Source organism: Thamnophis elegans, chromosome 11 (assembly GCF_009769535.1).
Source record: "Thamnophis elegans isolate rThaEle1 chromosome 11, rThaEle1.pri, whole genome shotgun sequence".
Lineage (NCBI taxonomy): Eukaryota > Metazoa > Chordata > Lepidosauria > Squamata > Colubridae > Thamnophis > Thamnophis elegans.
In genome coordinates, this window is record NC_045551.1 from 43,426,107 (window position 1) to 43,449,899 (window position 23,793).

At 38.0% G+C, this 23,793-nt stretch overlaps 1 protein-coding gene across 1 annotated transcript; it reads right to left on the reverse strand.

Annotated features, from left to right (window-relative positions):
- Positions 1-3,776: 3,776 nt before the first annotated feature.
- Positions 3,777-23,715, reverse strand: LOC116514891 (DNA repair protein complementing XP-G cells-like). Its single transcript, XM_032226708.1, is given in 17 exon segments — positions 3,777-4,910; positions 4,912-5,147; positions 6,868-6,952; positions 7,824-8,024; positions 8,130-8,274; positions 9,777-9,990; positions 11,266-11,385; positions 12,089-12,336; positions 12,765-13,649; positions 14,027-14,234; positions 15,869-16,012; positions 18,660-18,720; positions 18,858-18,950; positions 19,568-19,683; positions 21,620-21,795; positions 22,278-22,396; positions 23,609-23,715. Coding segments are annotated over 16 exon segments (3,330 nt in total). The 5' UTR covers positions 22,366-22,396; positions 23,609-23,715; the 3' UTR covers positions 3,777-4,600.
- Between the last annotated feature and the right edge of the window lie 78 nt (positions 23,716-23,793).

A 23,793-nucleotide genomic window follows, 5' to 3' on the forward strand; every position in this document is an offset into this window, starting at 1 on the left:
ATAAACAAGATACTTGTACTTTTCCCTACCTGTTGTACACGAGCTGTGTTAATTCCATCACCCTCAAGATTCATGTTGGATAGAAGTTACTGTATAAAGGCTGGTAAAAATGGACTATAACACGCCTCCATTTCTCTTCCAAATTTAACATACACCAATCTGGGCTTAGAGGAGAAACATGAACAGAGAAATTTGCTAGCCCTTTGTTCTTTTTCTCAGAGGCAATTCTGGTTTTGTCATATCAAATAAGCTGAAATGCCACACAAAATTTATTATGTAATGCTCCAGATCAAAATATCACATTTAGTGATCATAGGGACGAAAATAAACTAAAAGTTAACACTTCCTATCTTGTGAGATTATCAGTTTCTGTCTATTGCATGTTTTAAAACTTCATTGTAGTCATGAAGCAGGAAGTCAAGCTGTACAGTATTCCAAATTTACATCCAATTTACACCCCACTATTGTTCACTAAAGTTAAGCAAAACCAGGCTGATGATTCTTCATCCCATTATTTGCTTGTGGTACACAACACAGCCGATATATAACTGAATAGTTATTTAGTTCAATAACTAAAACCACTTTTCTATGTCACTCTGTAGAATAAAAAAGGAGGAATATCACTGCATTATCATAGCTACTATCTTTTCCTCATTTAATAATTTTGCAAGTACAATAAAGGAAAGCAATAAAAGAATAAAAAGAACATAAAATACATTAGAAGATTTACAAGTATTACAGTTAGCTAAAATTCAAAACAGCATTAATCTAATTTGCATGTTGGAATATCTCATTTAAATTGGAAATGTTATATTACCACAGTAGTTTCTTTTTGAATTGTATATTTCTTATATTAATAGTAAAAAAGGCAGCATTTATTTTGTAGTAGTTAACCATTATACAGCTCAAATTATAAACCAAAATTAAAAATTGCAGTTAAGTATTGCCTGATCTATGTTCAATACATTTAGATCACCATACACTTATAATATTATGTAAAAGAAAACCTAAAGTTTGGATGTGGTCTGAACCTATTTCTAAGAATTATAATTCAAACATAGTTTCCACATTGTTGCAAATTCTATATCAGCTTTATTTTTTATACATAAAATTAATATCGACACTGTTTCATTCCAATTCAACCATCAATTTAGCTATAGCTCACAAATGTTTATGTATTTTAATAAACTTTTTTCTTCTGAAATAGACCTACCAGGCTGATTGGTTTATTTTTTTTACTACAATAGACAGAGTTAAACTAAGACAGTGGAACATAGTCCTACAATTTGCTTTCTCATTCTTCTCATAATTCTTGCAGCTGTTACATGTACAAACCCAAATCAGTATACCTTATGTGAATATAAAGTTTAGCAATAGTAACAAAAATCTGACAGCTGGAATGGAACATTTATTTCATTCTATTATAAATCACAACTGTTGGACTTTACAACATAACATAACACAGGAAAAATAATCCAAACCACTTCCAAACAACCTTGCCAAAAAGAGACTTATCAAAGCAGTTTCTGAGAATCAGACATGATTGAATAGAAGGGGGGGGGGGGGAGATACCAATTTTCTCAGAGGATACTGACCAAATATTTTTATTCCGTTGATATATTCTTATCATTGCATATTGATTGTTCTCTTTAAATTCTGCATTCATTTAATCACTCTTTAACTTGTTCACTTTGTGAATCAAACTTCCCTGGAATTTATAGTTAAGCTCTAATAAATTGTCTTAATTAAATGTAAATACATTTTGAAACTTAGCCCTCTTAGCATTTTATCTTATTTTCATAATTCTTTTTGGACACTAGTGGACTGTGAGGTGCTACTTATCTGTAGATAGTAAAGCCAATCAAATGATTCTGAATATTCATAAGGGAAGACAATGAAAGATTGCATTAGTAATAAGACTGCAATTATATGATTCAGAGATATTTCTTTGTATATTCTCTATAAAAAATATCTGTTACCAAGGCAAGGGGCAATAGATAACAGAATAACAGAGATGGAATGGACCTTAAAGGATCTTTTAGTATAACTCTTCGCTCAAGCACAACAGATTATAGATAGAACAGATTATGTTTCCATTTGTCTCATATTTTAAAAGACTTATTGATCTTATTTTTTTTCTGCTTCCATCAGGAATCTTTGTGCAACCCTTTTAAAATCCCTACTCCTTCCTCACAAGCAATCCAGCCACAAAATGTTATAATCAAATGTTATCTAAGTGATACCACTAGCCTGGTAATACAACTTACAATTTGCTGCTACTAGTCTATTTATTCTTTCAAGTCTTACATTTTGTTTTTAAATTTTATCCTGGGTATGTTGTTAGGTAGTGTATACTTTTTTGTTTTTTGCTACCAGTCATTTAGTGCGTTTTCCTCCATTTTTATTGGGATTTTTTAGATCAAACATTTAAGATTTGCATTTTTACAGCTGCAATTTTTCCTATCAAAGACAATTTCTGCCTTCCCTAACTTGAAATGTTTAGCATTATATTTCTCCAAGCCTGAGTAATTTTTCTTAAATATTTTTTATTAAATAAATCTCCAGATAAATGATCTTTTTAGCAATGATGTTAACGCTCATTGTTTCAGAAAATAGATTGTGCACATTTTTGTCTACAAAAACTGTGTGTGGAATTTCCTTTATATTGGGCAACTGAAGGGAGATGAACAAGACTGACACAGCAGACTTCATAATTTAGCTTTAATTTAACTACACAGAAAATGAATTTTAAATCTGATCTAAACTTTAAGTCTAATCTTTGCTTTTCTTCAATTTATTTACATCCCTTGTTTGACATCTCACTTCCATTTCATTTGTTTAATATCCATTTGTAGCAAGATAAAAATGACCAACTCTCTTTTTTCCACTAAAGCTTCTTTGCACTGCAAAATGCACAAAATGATGTTTAATATAAATGGCATGGCAAGATACGAAGGAAGTTAGGCTGCGCCACATACCCCAAAAATAAGACAGGGTCCTATTTTGTTTCCCCCCACAAAATATGGCTTGGTCTTATTATAGGGGAGGGCTTATTATTTTCTGGGGCAGGTGAGAAGCGAGGTGTGTCTTTTACCTTTCCAGCTCAGTCGCGTTCCTCGTCATTGTGCTCAGGGAAGTGCCCTTCTCGCGAGTTCAAACTTCTTGAAGTCGCGAGAAGGGTTTTTTCTTACTAGGGGATTCCCTGAACACAATGGCGAGGAACGTGACGGAGCTGGAAAGATAAGAGGTGCACCTCGCGGCCCAATACCACCCATCTTGCCTCATTGGTAAAGGCAGCTTGCCTGGTTCCCTTCCCCGCCGTCCCTTTAGCGAGTGGTGGCAGGTGGGGGAGGGAGAAGCAAGGCGCGCCTCTTACCTTTCCAGATCCGTTGCGTTCCTCGCCCTTTCGCCCATTGAATCCCCTTGTAAAAAAACCTCATGAGTTCAACTTGCGAGGTTTTTTTAACAAGGGGATTCAATGGGTGAAAGGGTGAGGAACACAACGGACCTGGAAAGGTAAGAGGCGCGCCTTGCAGACCAATACCGCCCACCTTGCCCCAATGGTAAAGGCAGCCTGCCAGGTTCCCTTCCCTGCCATCCCTTTAGTGAGCGGTGGCAGGGGGGGAGAAGCGAAGCACACCGCAACAGACCTGGAAAGGTAAGAGGTGCACCTCGCTTCTCCCCACCCCATCTGCCACCCCTTGCTAAAGGGATGCCAGGGAAGGGAACCAGGCAGGCTGCATTTACCATTGGGGCAAGGTGGGCAGTGTTTTTTCCGCGCGAGAAGGAACAGGCCGAGGGGGTGATCGCATTGCTGGCCTGCCGCTTCTTTTTGCGGCAGGCTCTTTTTTGCGTGGGAGGGAAGGGAGGTGGGTGGAAGCACTTTGCTTCGCCTGCCACTGTTTTTGCAGCGAGCCCTCTTTTTGCCCCCCAATCTGTACTGATAGGTAGTAGAGTGGTAATGGCGGCGACCGGTTGCACATTCGCTTAAATATTTGGGGATGATCTTATTTTCGGGGGAGGGCTTATTATGGCGCATGCTCCGAAAAGCCCGATTGGGCTTATTAGCAGGGCATGTCTTATTTTCGGGAAAACATGGTATTTCCTACTAATGAACTACAAAAGCTCTGAACTGCAGGCCACTTTTGTGTTTTTTTGTTTTTGTGAAGTGTGAAGCTTAATGTCAGATTAGAAACAGCATACATTGAATTCATTTTCATTCTGAAAACCATACAGGTCACAAATCACCTTCAGATAATTCTCAAAACTAACAAACTTTAACAGAAGCTTTTTTGAAGAGAAACCAGATGTTTTGTATTTCAAAAGTTTTTTAAATTCACATCATGCAGTTATTAAGTATGTGAACATTCTCAATGTATTCAAAATTAAATATGAGATGGAGATTGATAAAGGAAGTGGAAAGTAATATCTTTCTAGTGAAGCAAATATTTGTACAATAATGAAGTTTCTTAATCTTAACAGCTTGAAGATGGATAGACTTCAAGTCCCAGAACTCCCCAGTCAACCTTGAAGTTCATACACCTTCAAGTTGCTAAGATTGAGATAATTTTTAAAGCCCCATATATGTTTCCAGCTACCATTATTTCTTCCACCTTTTCAAAGTCTTGCCTCGTGCTTTTTTGCCCTCAAACACTGGCCTGGCTGTCACCATCTGCATTTCTTCCTCTGCACTGGAGCTGCTACTCCTTGCTTCACTTTGTGCAGATGCAACTTCTAGGCTAGTTTTGTGACTTGCCATGTTCGTTTCGACTGTCTTTGCATTCTCCCCTTTTCTGTGCTTTCTGGAAGCTTCATTCTCCAAATCACCAGCTGAAGACTCACTGGATGCCTCCGAGAGAACCTCTCCTATGAAGCCACCACATAGAACGCTCCGTTGCTCAGATGGCGGGCATTTTTTTCCGTTTGCTTCCTCGTTTCCGGCATCCAGGCCTTTCTTTATTGAATGCCTGCCCTTTCTTCTGTTTCAGTTCTTTTTCTAGGACAGCAGTTGCCTCCTGGACTTCACTGTCTTCTTCTTCCTTCTCTTTTCTCCTCATGCAGGTCACAGCTCGGCGAAGCCTCTGACTCTTGATGGCTTGTTTTTCATGTTGAGCCAGTCTGAAGAAAGAGTCAATACGCAGCTGAGTCTACAAAAGAAAGAAAAGTACCCCTGTAAGATTCTGTAAGAGTTATGGAGAATACTATCTGCAGCAGAGAAAACATGCAACAAAATTCACATCTTTGACAAGAGAATATTTGTTCAGAGCTCCAGTTGCTTGTGCTTAGTCTTGATACATTTAAGGTATAGGCCAGGGGTCAGCAACTTGCGACTCTAGAGCCGCATGTGGCTCTTTCATCCCTCTGCTGCGGCTCCCTGTCGCTAGTCGGCTCCACAATTGATAGGGCTTTCGGTTAGAGGAGACTATGGTGGGGGAACCGGACTTCTGGTCAGCTTCAGACTGAACGGGGGGCTTCCAGTTAGGACTTTTGTGGCTCTTTGAGTGTTTAAGGTTGCCAACCCCTGGTATAGGCAATATCTAGCCCTCCAGCTTATGCTAAACTAGAGTTCTCGGCAGCTTCATCTAGCACTGATAATGTTAAGGAATGCTGGGAAATGAAGTTCCACAACACTCGGATTGCCAGATATTCTCTACTATCTCAAGATGTCTTATGGAGATCAAGCAGGCCAATTCACCCCAAGTCTATATTCAGCTTCTATTAGAGTTGCTCCAATGTATTAATATCCCACCCTCGCCTCTTAGTAGCTCCATTTTTGTTTCATTTTTGTTGGTACAGAAGTAACAGTTGTTACATTGTAACAGATTCACGTCATTTATATATTTTGGCTCCACTACAAGCTGCAATGGGCAGTTGCTCTTAGAAGTACCTACAAAACTTTGTAAAAGCTTTCCCAAGGCTTGATACCAGGCTGCTTTCATAGCTCGATAGCAACCTATTTATTTAGACAACTTTTAATAAACAACCATTTTGTACAAGCTGCTATTGTTTGTATTGCTATTATGTTATTCAAATATTAACTCTTGATGGCTGCATGTTTACTTTATGCTTCCTGTCAGAGTTTACTGGGAAAAATTACAAATTATTAGAAAAAAAACATGCAGATTGCTAAATAGCTGCAACCAGCAACTTATACAATTGTCAGAATTGTTATATTTTTGTGCTTTTTTTACATATATAATAATATTTGCCCAGATTTGACCCTAACCAAGTCTGGGATAAAGAAAACCAGACTCCCTTCATCTATAATCTTTTTTGCTATTTCTAATCAGCTACTACATGATTGAAGTCTTTTGACAATGAACCCTTCATCTAACCAATTCTAAACGCTGGGATTATAAACACTGTGGATTCAAACAGTGACTCTGCCATTCCCTATGGTTGCTTTCAATCTCTGAACAAACAGGAATATTCTGGGGAAAATAGCCTGCTTTATTCCAGAACACTGAACCGTGAAAACAAGTGGTCTAGATATAACTTTTGTCAACTCAGTATTAAGATTCAGTACTGCTCTTTTCAGACTGTATATAAAGTAACAGTTCTGAAATAATGAAATACATAGCTTACCTCTTTATTATATTTTCATCTGATCCAACCAATTTTTATACCAAATTCTAATTAATCATCTGCTTTTTAAAAATTTATTTTCAGAGATGCAAGTATCCCACAATTGATATAATCTAATAACTTAGTTAAATATGGATTATATATTTTGTAGAAGGGAGAAATATAAACTTTATTCATTATTACACATACTTAGATAGTTTTGTAAGTTTATGGCAAACTTGACCTAGACACTTCAAGCCCACCAAGATCACTGTCACATAAAAGGTTTCATTTTCATAATACCTGTTGAATATTCAGTTGTTTGAGAACAGGAAAGAGAACTTCGTCAGTTTTTAACTTAGTCCATCCGAAATGACTTTGGCAAAATATGCAAACAGTTAAGGACCAGTAATGAACAAGCATTTCCAAAAGACTTCTACAGATGTGTCCGAATTAGACATTTTGAAAGCCTTTTGCTAATTTTGAACTTACATTACTTTTCACATGCAAAAACTGTATTCCCAAACTATTTTGTATTGACAACTGCAGCAGGCAAGTCAACAATGATCACTTTTTAAAAAAAAAAATCAATAAAAAACAAATATGGGATTTAATATGCTGAGTTTCTTAATTTTATTTATAATGGGATAGAGACTCTGCATCAACCAAACAAATAACAAGTAATATATAAGGAAGTGCTATTAATTACTATTCAGAAAAATTAAATTTGCTCTAGCCAGAGAAGCAATTTACTAGCTATAGAATCTAGAATTCTTCCATTCAAAGAAGGAAACAAGAAACCACCACACTGAAACATAGTTTACCTATGCCAGGGGTGTCAAACTCAAGGCCCGTAGGCCGGATTCTACCCATGTGGTGCTTAGATCTGGCTTGCAGGGCTGCCTTGGAAACAGTGAAGGACCGGCCTGTGTTGCCTCTGCCAGAAAAAACGGAGCTGCGGAGGGCTGGGCGTGGCCCTCTCAAGCTCCATTTTTACTGTCAGAGGGTTGCAGGAGGCCATCACAGCCGAAAACCCAGGACACCACAGGCATCCCCGACACGAGTGATGTCGAGCTGGCCACGCCCACCACAGCCTTGCCTATCCCAGCTACACACATCACCACCCCTGAGGTGAAATACAACCCTGATGTGGCCCTCAATGAAATTGAGTTTGATACTCCTGATCTTTGCAAATGTTTGCACTAAAATATCTTTTTTTTAAAACAGTTTGTTAAGGGAACAAACGGTGGAAAGGATATTCTCTAATTTCTTCCACATTAGGTGTTCCCCAAGCAAAGGATGCCTTTGACTCATCCACCACAGGGTGCAGATAAGCTTCCGCCACAGAAAGATTTGGGAAACCAGCATCAATTTCTATGTGTCGCAGTTTTTTCTTCACTTTAGTATCATATGGATTGGGACGTATTTTCTTATTCTTTTGAGCCTCAGTCCACCATTCCCTAAAAAAGAAGAGAGAGAAAAAAAGAGGCATATTTTAAAAAATGATTTGACTTAGGCTTTGGAAATAAAAAAAAAATGAAAGCCCCATAATGAAAACTGCCTACAGGAGTTTCAAGAGAGGCTCTAATCCTCGTCCAGGGAATTCATTCAAAATCTCCATCGCAGTTACATAGCCAACATTAGGGATACCCTCGGTGTAGTCACTGCCCAGGAGATAGGCCAGATTAATCAACTTGTTTCGATCCAAGCCTGAGGGGAAAGAAAAGGAAGTGATCATCTGCAAGTTTCTTATCAGGTAGCGGGGGGGGGGGGGGGATTTCTTTCTTTCTTTCAGGGATTCAAACAAGGTAACTCGAGGCAGAGTACAACAAAAACAAACAATAAACAAAGGAAGCTAAGGATACAATGTTAAAAAGAACCACCCAATATAGAAAATATAAAATAACTAGTCAACTAAGAGAGGACTCTGCTCAACTGGACCTAAATACCCGGCGGGGGTGGGGGTGAAGGGGAGATATAGCCACTTATAGCAAGCAGAGTTGGGGCCTGCTATATAGCAATAGCAATAGCACGTAGACTTATATACTGCTTCATAATGCTTTTACAACCCTCTCTAAGCAGTTTACAGAGTCAGCATATTGCCCACAACAATCTAGGTCCTCATTTTACACACCTCAGAAGGATGGAAGGCTGAGTCAACCTTGACCCTGGTGTGATATGAACTGCTGAACTGCAGCTAGCCGTCAACTGACGTAGCCTGCACTCTAAACACTGTACCACCTCAGCTCTTATCCTATATATTGGAGAGCGTTTGTTCCAGGGCAACCACAAATCCTATGCACATGTCCCATAATTATGGGACAATGTTAAAAGGTACATGTTCCATAAGCCATAATCTTTAAAAAGGGAAATCTGGAGCACGAATGACAATTTGTTAGAGGAAGTGGAACATGCTTATATCCATTTGTTACATGAAAATTAACATTGGGAATGTCAGCAGAAACATAAAAGTAAATTAGTTTAATCAAAGTATAAAATATAAAGAAAAAAAAACATGGAAAAGTAAGCAGGAAGGGAAAAAGAGGGAGTTTAGTGTAACTAATAAAAAATTAATAAAAAAGTTTTAATTTGGAAGAAACATAAAAGTAAATTAAATGAAGCAGGAATAGCATAATTTAGAAATATTTAGGGTACACCAAGAAGAGATGTTATTCTGTTATTCTGTAAGAATAAACAGATGCCGATCTTGAAGACTGAATATAAAACTGAGAGATCACTTTAAAATAGTATGTTGAAGCTGTTTAATCATGCAGGTAAATAAAGGCCAAATCACAAAGAAGTATATGGAAGAAGCATTAATAAGTCAAGAGGAAGGGTAAACTAAAAAAATGTTACGTTGAGATGGTGCTGATAAGATAATCAAACAGAGAGAAATAATAATCTAAAGAATAAAAGGGAATGTATGAAAAAGTGTACAGATAAAATGGAAGCAACAATTTTTTGCAAGGCAGAATGGTATGGAGAGGAATAATTATTAGTTTGGCGTAAACTAGATTTAGCCTCTTTTTCCTTATCTCATGATTCAATTCCTTTGACTTTCTAATTCTTCCTCAGTGTCTGCCCTTCCTTTAAAGTTGTTTACTTCAAACGGGATTAGTGTGATGTGTGTGCGAGTATACAACTGAAATTAAGTTATATCTTTGGAAAAAGATAAAAGAAGCCAAGATTCAAGGTTTCATATCATGAATTACCTAGCTGATTTTGGAAGTCCACAAACTGATAATATTCGACGTACTTGCTTTGATTGAAGAAGTTTTTGTACACATGACGTCCTCCAAACAACCAAATATCACTGTCGTCTGTGATTGTCCCAGAAGTTTGATCAGTAAGATCCAAGACAGCACACTGAGCTTCTGCTTCCATTGGAGCCTCAATGTATGGAATGCCAAAGAGGCGCAGAAGTTCCTGTGAACAAGCAGGAAAAACAGTTCCAAATTTAGTTGGTGGCGAAATCTGCTAAGGGTCGGTTCATCCATCACATGTGCTAATTTCCCTTGTGATGAATATATATATCATATAAGCAACACATTTAAATTTAAAATATTGTTTTGATGGATTTCACTGATGATAACTCATATCATTAGGAATTCAAATATTTCCCAATTCTAGTTTTAACTGTGTCAACACTGGATTTTCTATCAGATAAGGATATATTATTCTTCCCCAATATTAAAATATAGCATCAACTATTTCAAACTGATGCTTAATGGTTATTTGAAAAATCTGGAAATGTGAGAAAGATGGCTAAATTTCCACTTTTTGCGTTTCCTCTGTGTTTTTTAAACAGGAAAATTAGTTGTTCAATATGAGGAATGGAATTGATCTCTAGATTGAAAACTATACAATTTATATAATTAGAGATTGAATTCTTGATTTTCTTACTACTGAATACAATTTGCAAAATGAATTGGACACAAATTCTGACTAATTAAGTTTGATCATTCCTTCCTAAAGATATTATCAATTAAAGCAATAAACAATGCTTTAAAATAATACAACCTACTGAGTTTATTATTAAAGGAATATTTTCACTATTATATACAACTTAATGTTAAACATATATGCTGTGCATGAAACATTTGTCTTAAAAACCTAATGGAATTCAATGGAATTTTTTGTAACACAGAGATCCTTTCAACGTTTCAAAGATCCAAGTATCTTAAAAGATAAAACTGGACATGGGAAAAACCTAATGCTACTATGTCCAAAAGGTACATATGCAATTGGACTTTGTTTTTTTCTTTGAAAACATTTCACTTCTCATCCAAGAAGCACTACTGCTACATTTGTATTGGAAACACCTACCAGGGAAACACCTTTCAGGTTGAAAGGATTAGCCAGTGACATTACCTGTGCCCAGGGGATGACTGAAGTTCCCCTCGTGGCTCTGTCATTTTCCCACCAAAGTGGTCCTTTCAGTTCAGTTCAGTTCAGTTCTGAACAAAAAGGCATCTTTGGGACAACCACAACCTGGATGATTGAGAATCTTCATAGACACTACAATGCTACTATACTATGAATATTTTCTCAAACCACACTGTTCGGGCACTTCATGTCCCATCTCAAATACAAATTTCTCTAGACAGTCTTACCAAATCAATATTCTCATTTTCGTCTTCTATATATTAGTCCGTCTCCATCACCCGCTGAGAACAAATGAAATAGAACATAAACACAAACCTGACTCTCCAAAAACATCTGTCCTGTCACGGTGGCAGCTGTACGTTCCTGCTGCTGTTTCTGAGCTTGAAGTGCTGTTTGTTCCACAGACAAGTTTGTTTCCAAGACCTCCAAATCCTTCTACAAAGATACAAATCAAAACATTGTTAAATCTAAAGTACTGAGGTCTGTTAATTGTCTTCCTTTAAGCCTCTTATAGGTAGAATTAGAAACCAATTCTCTCAATTCCTGCCAAAGGACCCCATAAAAATTAAATCTAGAAGAGATATGCCATAGGTGGTAATATTATATTAGGAGTGCTCCCACCAACAGAATCCAGAATTTTCATCTTTAAATCCATAAACACACACACACACACACATGCACACAGATCTTTTCTAGCGTGACCCGTCAAAACCGCGGACGACAAAATCGCACTCAACAAAAGCGCGCATTTGACGTCATCACAGCGCGACGAAAAAAATTAAAAATTGAAATAAAAATAAAATTAAAGCACTTAGGTTAAGGGTTAGGTTTAGGGTTAGGTTTGGGGGGGTTAGGGTAAGGTTTTCGCTTTATTTTTACATTTTTAGATCACAGCGCGATGTTTTCGTTGCGCTGTGATGACGTCAAATGCACGCTTTCGTCGAGCGCGATTTTGTCGTCCGCGGTTTTGTGGTGGAACCCTTTTCTAGTGCTCACAATTACAGGAAAAATTTATCCCTACATATAAGTCATCTCATTCTTCATTATTTCCATGTGTCTCCAATTTCCAAATTAAAAACAGTTCACAGCTCATAGTTCAGCCTTGTTATTCCTCAAATACAGATAGCAAAATAATTACCATACTAATATTCTGCCATTCATTAATTTCAGCTTTCTCTGTGCTTTCCATTCCAGCATTTTGTTGCATAGCAAGCTCTGCATCTTCACCCTTTTCTGATTTATTCTCTGTAGCATCCTCACTTTCATCTCTCATTTCCAATGAAGCTTCAGACACCACTCCAACCTCGTCTTCAGTGGAGGCCAGTGATGTCTCAGATGTTAGATTTTGTTCACCACTTGGTTCAGTCTCTACTTCAATGAAACTACCTACAAATATATTGCATTATATATTACATATCATGTTAATAGTGTATAACTGGTTTTGTTGCATTACATTAGATGCCTTCTAGCCATCGCTTGCCACAATATTCTTTGCACTTTATCACTATTTAGTTAATAAACTTTGGTTGCTGTTATAATATACACATCCTTCTATCTGTATTTTTAAATGGGCTTTACTTTTTTAATGAAAGTAAAACATTTTCCAATATTAAAAAAATAGCATTAGAAGCCAACTTAAAAAATGAAAAATCCATGCTTCCTAAACTAAACAGTTTAAAATCAATCTCTGAATGTCTTGAACATGTATATTCACAAGCCAACTTGCCAGGAAAGTTCACAGAATTTCTTACTTTCCTACTTATATACTTTTAAAATTATTCCAGTAATCTAATGTTACATTACAACTGACATACCATCAGAATCACTTTCTTCAGACCGTGATTGATGTTCCACACTCTCTTCAAGTTTAGGGATATCAAAAGCAAACGAAGATTCATTCTGTGTAAGGGATGTGCTTTTTTCTGAATAGCTAACCGATTCCTTTAAACATGGAAGTTTTCCAGTTTGGGCTAACTCTGCAAAACCTGAATGGCTTGAGCCAACTGATGGAATTGGAGACAAAGACATTTCTGGCTGCTTTATGCTGCTGTTTGGACTCTGACATTGTCCGGGACTTGTATCTGTTTGAGAAATACCAGTTTCCACACTTTTTTCTTCATTTTCTGCCCCAGACAAAAGTCTTTTTTGAACAACAGGAGTGCATGGGCTTTTTTTAACATTTCTACTTTCCAATTTCTGTACTGGTAAAAGTTGTTTTTCATTCTGATCTTCAGGAACTGCTTCTTCTTCATCTGAACTGCTAGCAAGATGGTCCTTTATGGACATTCTTTCCCCTTGAGTAATATTAGTCCTATTGATAAATGGTGCTGTAATAATCTCCTCCTCCTCCTCCTCCTCGCATAATGCCTGCTGAATAGCCTTGATTGTTCGTGGAGACATGTTACCACTGTCTACACTGGGCGTGGTCTCACACTTGTCTAAATTAGGGTGGTTCTTGTTTTCATCTTCCAACTCATCTTCTGAACCGCTTCCCAACATAGCAGCCTGGATAGCAAGCATCGTTCTGGGAGAAGGGGGTGTTGCACAAGTGCTACTGGTTGTTTCCATCGAAAGGTCACATGAGACTGGCTTCACTGGCATGTTGTTTATGTTTTTGCTAGGTTTTAAATCTTTCGACATTGCAGAAGAACGGATTGCAGATGTCACATAACTGGAAGTATTTCCTTTGGACTGGGTACCTGAAAGAAAAAAGACAAACAAAGAGCTATGATGGCACAGTGGTTCGAATGCAATACTGCAGGCTACTTCTGATACTTCTGCCGGCTGCCTACAATTCGGCAGTTTGATTCTGACCGGCTCAAGGTTGGCTCAGCCTTCCATCCTTCCGCGGTCAGTAAAATTAGGAGCCAGATTGTTGGGGTCAATATGCTAATTCTGAAGACCGTTTAGATAGGGCTGCAAAGCACTATGAAGTAGTATATAAGTCTAAGTGCTATTGTTATTCATATGTTAAAGGAAGCTTAGTAAAATTCAAATGCAATTTTTTAAAACATTAATTAATCAGTTATCGCAGAACTCTCAATAGTACTCTGAATCTGGAGCGTTCCCTTGATACCTTTTAATAGGATGTAATGAGAGCTATCTTCAGATACAACCCTCCTGGTTTCCAATTCTTTCAAGAAACCCCCATCTTCTTCATACTGGTGCTGGATTTGGCCAGAATGTTGCTCATTCATCTCCTTCTGCACTTTTTCTATGTGTCGATTTAAGCTGCTTTTCTTAAGCAAACCCTTGAGCTGATACTGGGAGAAGTCACTGGATTCCTTCAAAGAAATACTGGAATTAAATGACAGTCTGAAAGAACCAGACTTCCTATATTTGTAGAATATACATATTGACAAAAAAAAGGCTTTGAAACAAAAAGGATTTCTAGAGGCAAAAGCAACATCATGTTTAAAATTTCCTTTAAGGATTTTAATTCATTTTTTAATAGTACCAACATGCTGTGTATTGGTGGGATGAACACATTTAACATGAGAGAACATCTACTGACTTTGAAATTCTTCAACATGAATAGGAATAGTTCTTCCCCATGTACAACGTCCTTACCGTAGTCTCATATGGGTAGTCCTCGGGTTACGACCACAATTGAGTCCAAAATTTATGTTGCTAACATTAGTTAAATGAGTTTGCCCCATTTTATGACTTTTCTTGCCATAGTTGTTAAGTGAATCATTACATTTCTTAAGTTAGTAACACTGTTGTTAAGTGAATCTGGATTCCCCATTTGACTTTGCTCGTCAGGTCTCCAAAGCTGATCACATGACCCCAGGACACTGCAGCCGTCATAAATACGAACCATTTGCCAAGCATTTGAATTTTGATCATGTGACCAGAGGGATGCTGCAATGGTTGTAAGTGTGAAACATTTAGTGAACTGTCACTAAATGAACTGTTGCAAGTCGAGGACTACCTATACTAATTCCCTGGATGGAGACTCTGCCACTAGAGAGCACGGAAGGTTGCATTCTCTGTGACAGCACATGCCCTGTAGAACAGTATCCCTCTGGAAATCCTGTTAGCCTTTGGCAAGGCACTGAAGAGCTGCCTGTTCTCCCAACCATAACAGACTGGGCAGGTTTCGCTGCTTTTATGAGGTGGGTTCACTGACAGATAAACCATGCTTGTATATGTTCATATGTATGAGAGTGGGGACATCATCAGTGCTGTCACTATCCATAAGTTGGGCATGATGATGTTACCTAGTTGGGTAATGAAATGTCTGAAAGCAAACAACCAAGCTTAGAGAACACCAAGAACTCCACAGTTCAACCCTGAGCTACATATTCTCTTCTGAGAATACACACACACATACACACTCACACAGTGTCTGTCTGTCTGTCTGTCTGTCTGTCTGTCTGTCTGTCTATCTATCTATCTAATCTAATCTACCCATCTGAAAAACAACTCACCAGGGAGACACCAAAACCTTTACTATTACTTTTACGATTGGTATTTTAACTGTTTATACTAGGCTAGGTATATTTGAATTTTACTTCCTAACAAATGTTAAATAGAGGTCAGCTGCTTTTATTGTTTTACAAAACAGCAAGATAAAAATGTAACAAGAATCTGTAGATAAGCACAAAGCCAGAAGTTCAGTGCACAGATAATGAAATCTGCCTAAAAGGAAACTTCGCTTACTGTAAATTGTCACTGAAACTATCCAGAGATGATAAATAATAACAAATACCCTATTTCCAAAGGCATTCTCATTTAAGTAGCCATATGAACGTTCTATTATTGAAATTCTGTTAATGCCTGTACACTCAAATTATCACCTAAGTATTTTCAACATTATTACTTAACAAAAATACAGGACTCCCTAACAGAGATTCATCAGCTCCAGATAAGGCACCCTTCTACTTGAAAAAGCAAAGGAAAGTCTGCCCATTACCTCAGGCATGGCTTCAAATAATGTTCTTCTTCGTTTAGTGAATTCCTTCATGTCAGTCAGGATCTCGTGTTTAATTTCAGGAGGCAAGCTCAAGAAATCGTCTGATTCAACATCAACAGAACGAGGGTTTTCAAGCAATTCTTCCTTTGCAAAGGAGGAGCACAAAAAACATTTTGCAGAATTAGATATGCATGTAGATTAGGCAAGATGTATAAAAAGGACCAACCAAACCGCCTTTACACTGATTGAAGATGGTTTTCTAAAACAAGCAGCAGAATCTTGTAAACAGACATTAGGAATTTACTGGATCAACATTAGAAATGGGTCCATCCAGGATCAACCTTTGTCAATATGGTCCAAACTATACCTCTGGAATATGGGGAAGGGGAAGGAAATGAATTGGGTATTTTCAGATTAAAGAACAAATCTGCCCCTTAAGTTTTCATTAAAGTCCAATACAAAATTTGTCCTTCTAAGAGCATTTTTTGTTATTATAAGAGGAGAAAAATCAGGCAAACTGTAGGGCATCTCTGCTACCAAGCCAGAGACCACAAGATGAAAGTATCTATGAGATAAAGGGTCCTCCTGCATATCTAAGGAGGAGAAGTCAAGAGAACTGACTTGTTATCACCAGGATCTGTTAATATGCTTTGAAATATCAGTTTCTACCATAGAAATAATGCAGGAAGGTGAATATTGTTCTCACAAATCTTCCCCTATGAACTTCCCAAAAACACTTGGTTAACCATAATGGGAGAGCAAGATGCTAGAGTAATTGTACAAAAAATATAATTATAGCAAACATGATTAATGAAGTCATTAGTCAGCATCAAAACCTTGTTCCTCCTGATTTGTAGCTTAATCCCTTTTTGGTACACTCCTGTCCTTATTAATTGCATTATGGAAGTTATTTTTTAAGAAATCCAGTATTTTATAGCTCCAAAAGTTTATGCAGAAGTTCCTTATTTACAGATTGCAAGCATGTCCCCTTTCCTCAAAATTCTTCTCCATTTATGTATGCTATTGCCCGAATCCTGCAGCACAATAAACTGAACTTTGGACACTTTCCAAAATAGAAATAAAGTATATTTATTAAATTTCAGGCAGCACAACAAGCCTATGAAGTTGCCTTTTAGAGGGTTAATCCTCTATTTCAGCTAGACCGGTATTGTCTGCTCTGTCTAGAATGAGCTTCCAAATATCTCATGCTAAAACCTTTAACAATTTTACTGCTTTTAAAATAGGTAATCTTCTTCTAACTTACAATAACACAAGCCAAGAGCTCCACTTCAAAAATGAGTATGCTAGGAACAAATCTGTTAGTAGCCCTCAACTTACAATCGTTTATTTAGTGACAGTTCAAAGTTACAATGGCACTGAAAATAGTGACACATGAATGTTTTTCACCCTTATGGCCATTGCATGTAATCAAAATTCAGTTGCTTAGCAACAGACATGTATTTAAAATGGTTGCAATATCTTGAGGTGTTGTGATCACCTTTTGCAACCTTCTGACAAGAAAATAAATGGGGAAATCAGAGTCATTTAACAACCATGTTAAATGTAAACAACTAAGTGTACACTGCAGTGAATCACTTAACAATTATGGCAATAAAGATTGTACAATGAGGCCAAACTCACTTAACAACGGTCTTGCTGAGCAACAAAAACTTTGGGTTCAATTATGGCTGTAAGACCTACAGTATATTCATTTTAATTGTAACTAAAATAGATGTAACTAAACAGAGCTAACATTAGTTCCTCTACATATTTAATATGTATCCTGTCATTAAAAGCAAAAATTTGGAAGCAACTTTTGGAGCCATTTTAAAGAATGCCACTGAAGTCATGCAAGCCCCATAGATTTAGCCCTATGTACAGTGCGAACAATCACAATGGAGAGAAACTTCTCTGTTCGCTCCGGCCCTATGGAACAAGCTATCCCCAGAGATTCGGACCGTACCTACTCTCATGGCCTTCCGTAAAGCTATTAAAACCTGGCTTTTCCGGCAGGCCTGGGGCTGTTGATTGAGGTCCAGCCCCCCTTTGATTGGGTGCATGTTGTGTTTTCTTCTTAATCTTGTTGTATGTTATTGTTTTAATCCTTTTTTAATATTTTTCATTTCTGTAAGCTGCCCGGAGTCCTCCAGGATAAATTCAATAAAGGAATGAATGAATGAAACTGTGGCTTCAAATTCTGGCATATTAGAGGAGCCATGGTTCCTAGTTCTAACCCGAAATGAAATAAACCATGGCAAAAAGTTATTCAAAGCTCTAGCTTACTGTGCCATGTAAATTGATCTGGTGTTTTTCAGTGCAATATGGACCTCTTGATCCTATGAATCACAGGGAGTTGGGGAGCAACTAATTGCAATAACTTTTAATATTATTATGTTTGGTCACACAATTAACCAATTACTTAGACTGGATGTGGTTAACGACATTTTTTTTTGGGGGGGGGGGGGAATAATTTAGTATAGGTTTGATTATTATTATATACACAACGTGAAGTCACAGCTGCCAGTTCTTTAGTTGGTGTTGACCTTCACTCAGAGTTCTTCCAAAGAACCTAGGCTGCCATAATGTATCAGCATAATATATCTGCAAATCCAGTGTTTCCACTTATAAATGACAGATAAATTTTTTTCCAATATGCAGATTTTCTAAGTGCTATTCAAGATCTCTTTGTGTGGCACCCAGTATGCCAATAACCACTGATATCGCCATTATTATTACTACCTATTTGTTTTGAAAGGATTGCAACGCAATATAAAATACATAGGGGCCTTACTTGCAATATTTTCTTCTGAGTCATCCTTTCTTCCCACTCTTTTTCGTCTTCCTCTTCCGAGCTAGATTGTTAAAAAAAAAACAGAACTAGTTTGCTAAATGTCAAAATTTGTCCACAGAAAACAAAAGAGTATTTTAGATTCTATTGCTTCTAAATGTTTATATAATAATCTGATTTTTTAAAACTTGTTTCACTCACCTATTTTTTTTATCATCTTGTAAGGCAGGGAGCACATAAATGTCATCCACCTCTTCTCTTCTCACTTCTGCAAGACTAGGAAATTCAGCATTGCTGGGAATACAAGGATATTTCATATTAGGGCAGTGATGGCTAACTTTTTTGTTGTCGCATGCCAAAAACGTCCATAATACAATGTGTGTGCGACACCACTACCCCGTGCACACACATGCGCATCTGACCCCCCCGTGCTCCCCCAACTCTCCTGCGTATGAGCCCCGCCCCCCAATCACCCATTTTTGGCTCCCAGGTTGGTGCAGAAGGCTTTCCAGATCCCAAACGGGGCGCAAAGGGCCCTTGTGCGCTCCCTGTGAACTCCATTTTGGACATGAAAGGCCTCCTATATCAACCTGCAAGCCAAAAGGGCATGTGGGGGGGCATTGTGCGAGGCCCCAAAATGCAATGTGAGTGTCCCCGTACATGTGCCCTGCCCCCTGCACATCCATGGCAGAGACCCGAAGACCTGCTGTTTGGCAGGAGGCACGCATGCACGCACAGTGGAGCTGGGCTGGGGCCACAGCTGGCATGCCCTCCGAGAGGGCTCTGTGTGCCACCTTTGGCACGCGTGCCATAGGTTCACCATCACGGTGTTAGGGAAACCAAAATACTTAACAATTGAAAGCTCCCATAAGCATTTATAAACAGAGGTTTATAAATAAGGTTGTTCTTACCTCTTGCCTGCTAAAGCAGCCTTGATCGCTTGTCGTTTCAGGAAGGTTTTCAAAAGCTTCTCCTTAGTTTTCTTCGAATCTGTGACTGCAGCTTCTTTTTGCTGCTTTCGTTTAGCCTGCAATAGTAGGATTGAGTAGTCCTTTGTAGTCATTACTTTGATTAAAGCTTTTATTTGTCTCCCACACTGTTGCTAGCAAGCCTGCCTCAGCAACTTGGAGATCAAGAAAAGGAAATTCCTGTCCTCAGAATTACTACTTTAAAAACACACAGAGAAGAAAAAGGATTGGGAAGATATTCAGCTACCGATTCTTAATGATATACCAATCTTGTAATTACATGAAGGGATTAGTGCATACCCCACTGTTCAGAGGAAAAGCCCCCAATTAGTGGTGGTGAATCTGAATGAGGGCATGACCCTAGTCCATACTGGAATCCTAATGTAATCACTGTTGGAAGAACCAGCAAAGCCCAATGAAGCTGTGATTATTTTCCTAAATTTAATTCTCATTTCAGTGAAGACAGTAGATTGACCAAAGCCTTTCTTTTTAAGTATTTCTTAGATTGCTGACTGTGACTGTGAAAGACAACTGAACTGGACTGGAGATTTGAAATTGCTGATCTTTCTATCCGTCCCTGTATTGTCACTTTTCTTCTGTATCCTCTTGCACAGTCTGGCCATGTAAGCCTTAGATTTCTAAAAGAAAGCCTTCAAGAGCTTCTTTCTCCCTCTGCTCCACCCTACATCTTCTGATGTAGCCTAGTTTAAGAATGTTCTTTCTTCTTTCTAGATAGGCAGCATATAAATGTAATAAATAAGTGGCTTGCCAAGGTTAGCCAAAACCTCGCTGGGAGGTTTTCGTTTTGCTAATGCTCTCTCGTGTTTTGTTAATTGATAAGTAGGAAGCCTATGTAATAAATGCACTTAACTACAAATATGAGTAATGGCAAAGGAATACCACACAGTTTATTGGACTCCAAAAGTTGAGCTTCTGCTATCTTAGGAATAATGCTATGCTTTAGATGAAATAATTTGGGGAACAGTTTTAAAAAAGATGAATTCCCAGTTGGTGAAGGATGCGAGATGCTCCTCTACAGAAAGTTGCCATGTTGTGTTTTATTTCTTGGCCTAAAAGTATTCCTTTTGTTTTGTTTACAGAATTTGTCCTTCCAGTTTCCACTTAATTTGTGTACTTATTCTTTTTCAATATACCTCCATACATTTTGTTGTGGCAAATACAAATCAAGTTATTCTAAAATCAGACCATTATTTTCAAAAGCAAGTCAGACGGATTAAATATAATAGTCTGAATTATTAAGAAAACAAGATTTTAATTCCAGCCTCTTCCTTTATTCTACTCTATTTATTGTATTCTAGCAAGCCACACTTGCTAGATTCTCTAATCCTTGGTTTCCCTAAATTTGCTTATCTGAAAGAAATATGCACTGAATTTAGTAATTCCAATTTCAGTGGAATTGTGAATGGGATAGTTATGGCTTACAGTGTTGTGGCCTGCCAGCAGCCAGCAGAGCTGGCAGCAGATTCGGGCAGTGAGGAGGTTGGGGAGGGGTCAGTCCTGGAGTCTAGGGAAGGCTCTGATGAGGGCTCTGTGTTGGAGGCAGAGAGGGGGCCAGAGCCGTATGCCAGTTATCAGCTGCCTGGTCAAGAAGAGTCAGACATCAGTGAGGCAGACTGGAGCCTGTTCCCAGTGTGCACATGCACAGAGTTGCCACACGAACAGAACAGCTAAAGAATAGTGGGCAACTTGGGAGTAAGGCCACAGGTGGACAATGAATGACCCCTCCAAGAGGAAATAAGAGAGGAGCGAAGGGGAAGTGGAGTTTGCAGGAGACAATTAGTTTGCTTAATTGGTTCATGATCTCTGAGATTCCTTGCCAAGTTTTGCAGACATCGGCTTGGCAACTCTCCAAACCAGATAAGATCTGTGACTGTAAATCCTCCTTTGAAAGACTTTACTGGATGTGAATGAACAGAATTCACAGTAAATTAATAAAAGTTTGCTCTTGGGAAGCCTACGTCAGAACATACATACCAAAGTTTGCCTCTTCAGTAGAGGAGCTTCTCCATCAAAAACAAAAATGGGGCGGATCCGAAAGAAGAGCAGTTTGCAAAGTCGGTGAAACAATATGAGGAGATGAGCATTATGGATGGAGTTCCCATGACGGTCTCTTGCTCCTTTAATAGCTTGATTCAACCAAATGCTAATATCTTATGAAAGCATTTAAAGGAAGACAACAGAAAGTGACATATACAAAGAAGCATTGATCTGTTTAAACATACCAGTCATTTATGCTTACATTCAACTTTATTAGAAAAAGCTTATATTATAGGTTTTCCTGGGTTTGAGATATTTTTCCTTATTTTGCCACTTCTGCATATGAGAGGCTATATGTCCCAGAAGAGCCAGTAGATTTATTTGATGCTATGAAAGTAATATAACTGCTACACAACATGTTGTGTTCAAGTAGCTGGGGTGGGGGGGGGGGGGAGGGAAATACTGCACTGCTGTTAATTTTAGTGGTAATTATATGATAATTTTCCTGAGATCGTGAAACCAATATATCAGGTAAATTCAACAAGACTGAAAATAAAATATTGGCTTTCAATATTTATTGGTTGGGGAAAATCAGCAATTATATATGCAATCTATTAAAAAAAGTTCTTAAGGAAGCTCCTTTTTTTAAGGATACCAACAGCAAGAATTTTTCCTTCCAATGTTTCTGGGTTTATAGGTCTTCCTGAGCATTCCAGTAACTTCCAAAGCCCATGAACTCCCATTATTAGTTAGGTAATATAATGAAAGTGAAATCTGTTGAAAGCAATAAAGATATTGGTCAATTGCTTATATATTAAGTATGACAATCATAACATCTTACTATATCCAGTATCTGCAGAACGGCAATCTTGCTAGACAATTTAAAAATATTTAACTCAAACTTTTTCCAAACTTGTGCCTTCCAAAAAGATGGTTTCCTCCCCAATTATGAATAGCGACAAAGTCAAGAAATCCACAGGTAACAGCACAATTTGGGGAACGTTTGATTTACCTGAACAGAAACTTTAAACAATACCTTATTCATTAAAATGTCAGTTTTTCTGCTAAAACATTGTGAAAATAGTACTTAGATAGATAAATAGCTTAATGAGGGAAAAACTGGTCAAGAAGAGCCAACACCCTCCCTTGCATCATTACCTATAAACCAATAAATCAATAGTTAAACCTTACAAGAATAGGAATAATACTTACAAAGTATTGCTTTTTCATATATATTTTGATGTAATCAAACCATAGTTTTTTAAAAATAGAAATAATCCCTGCACCCACTACAATACATATCTACCTCAGGATAGCAGTCACAGCTACATTACCTAATTAGTATTCACATGTAAAACTGTGTAAAATACATATATTAAAAATAACTGGGTAAAATAAAATTACCTTGCAGTTTTAATAACATAATTCACTCTCGCTTCATTTTCTCAACAAGATGGCAGCTGACAAGCAGAAAAGGTTCTAATCAAATTACAAGATTGTGTAAGGGATTGAAGTGTGCTTTTTTAAAATTAATTCTGAAATAGCACTGGTTTGAATTATTTAAACGGATTATTCCCCCACCCCCAAAGAAAAGTAAGAGATCTGGTGCCATTTAAAGCGCTGGTAAGGCAATTTTTCAGGTAGTCTTGGAAATGCTATCAAATGTCTTCGTTTTAAAGAGGAAATCCAATCCCAATTCTTTTACCTGCCTTGCCTTAACTGCGTAGATTACAAACCCCTAACTAAACTGGCTTGCATATTTTGCATTTCTCCTCTGTGCTTTAGGTCTCCTAAAACAAATTCCCCATTGCAATCTTCTTCGATACACCAGGGTTTTCTTTTGTACTTTTTCCTACAACTCCCGTAAAGCCATTATGGTCCTTGTGTAATCGCTCCTACTGCCTCCCTATCCAACTTCCGACACCGAAACGTCTAATAAAGGGAATTGCTGCAACGCAAGCGGGGGGGGGGGGGAGACCAACGAACCTTAATTGGTGTATAGCGAAGAAGATGGACTTCTTGGGGGGGGGGGGTGTAAAAAAAAGATAGGAGGAATCCACCCGGGAACCTAGAAGATACAGGAAAGAGCGTTCGAAAACAAAGCGCCGCTCACTCAGCCGGCGCCATGTTATAACGTCACAAACACAGACTGCGCTTTCCGCTGGGAGATG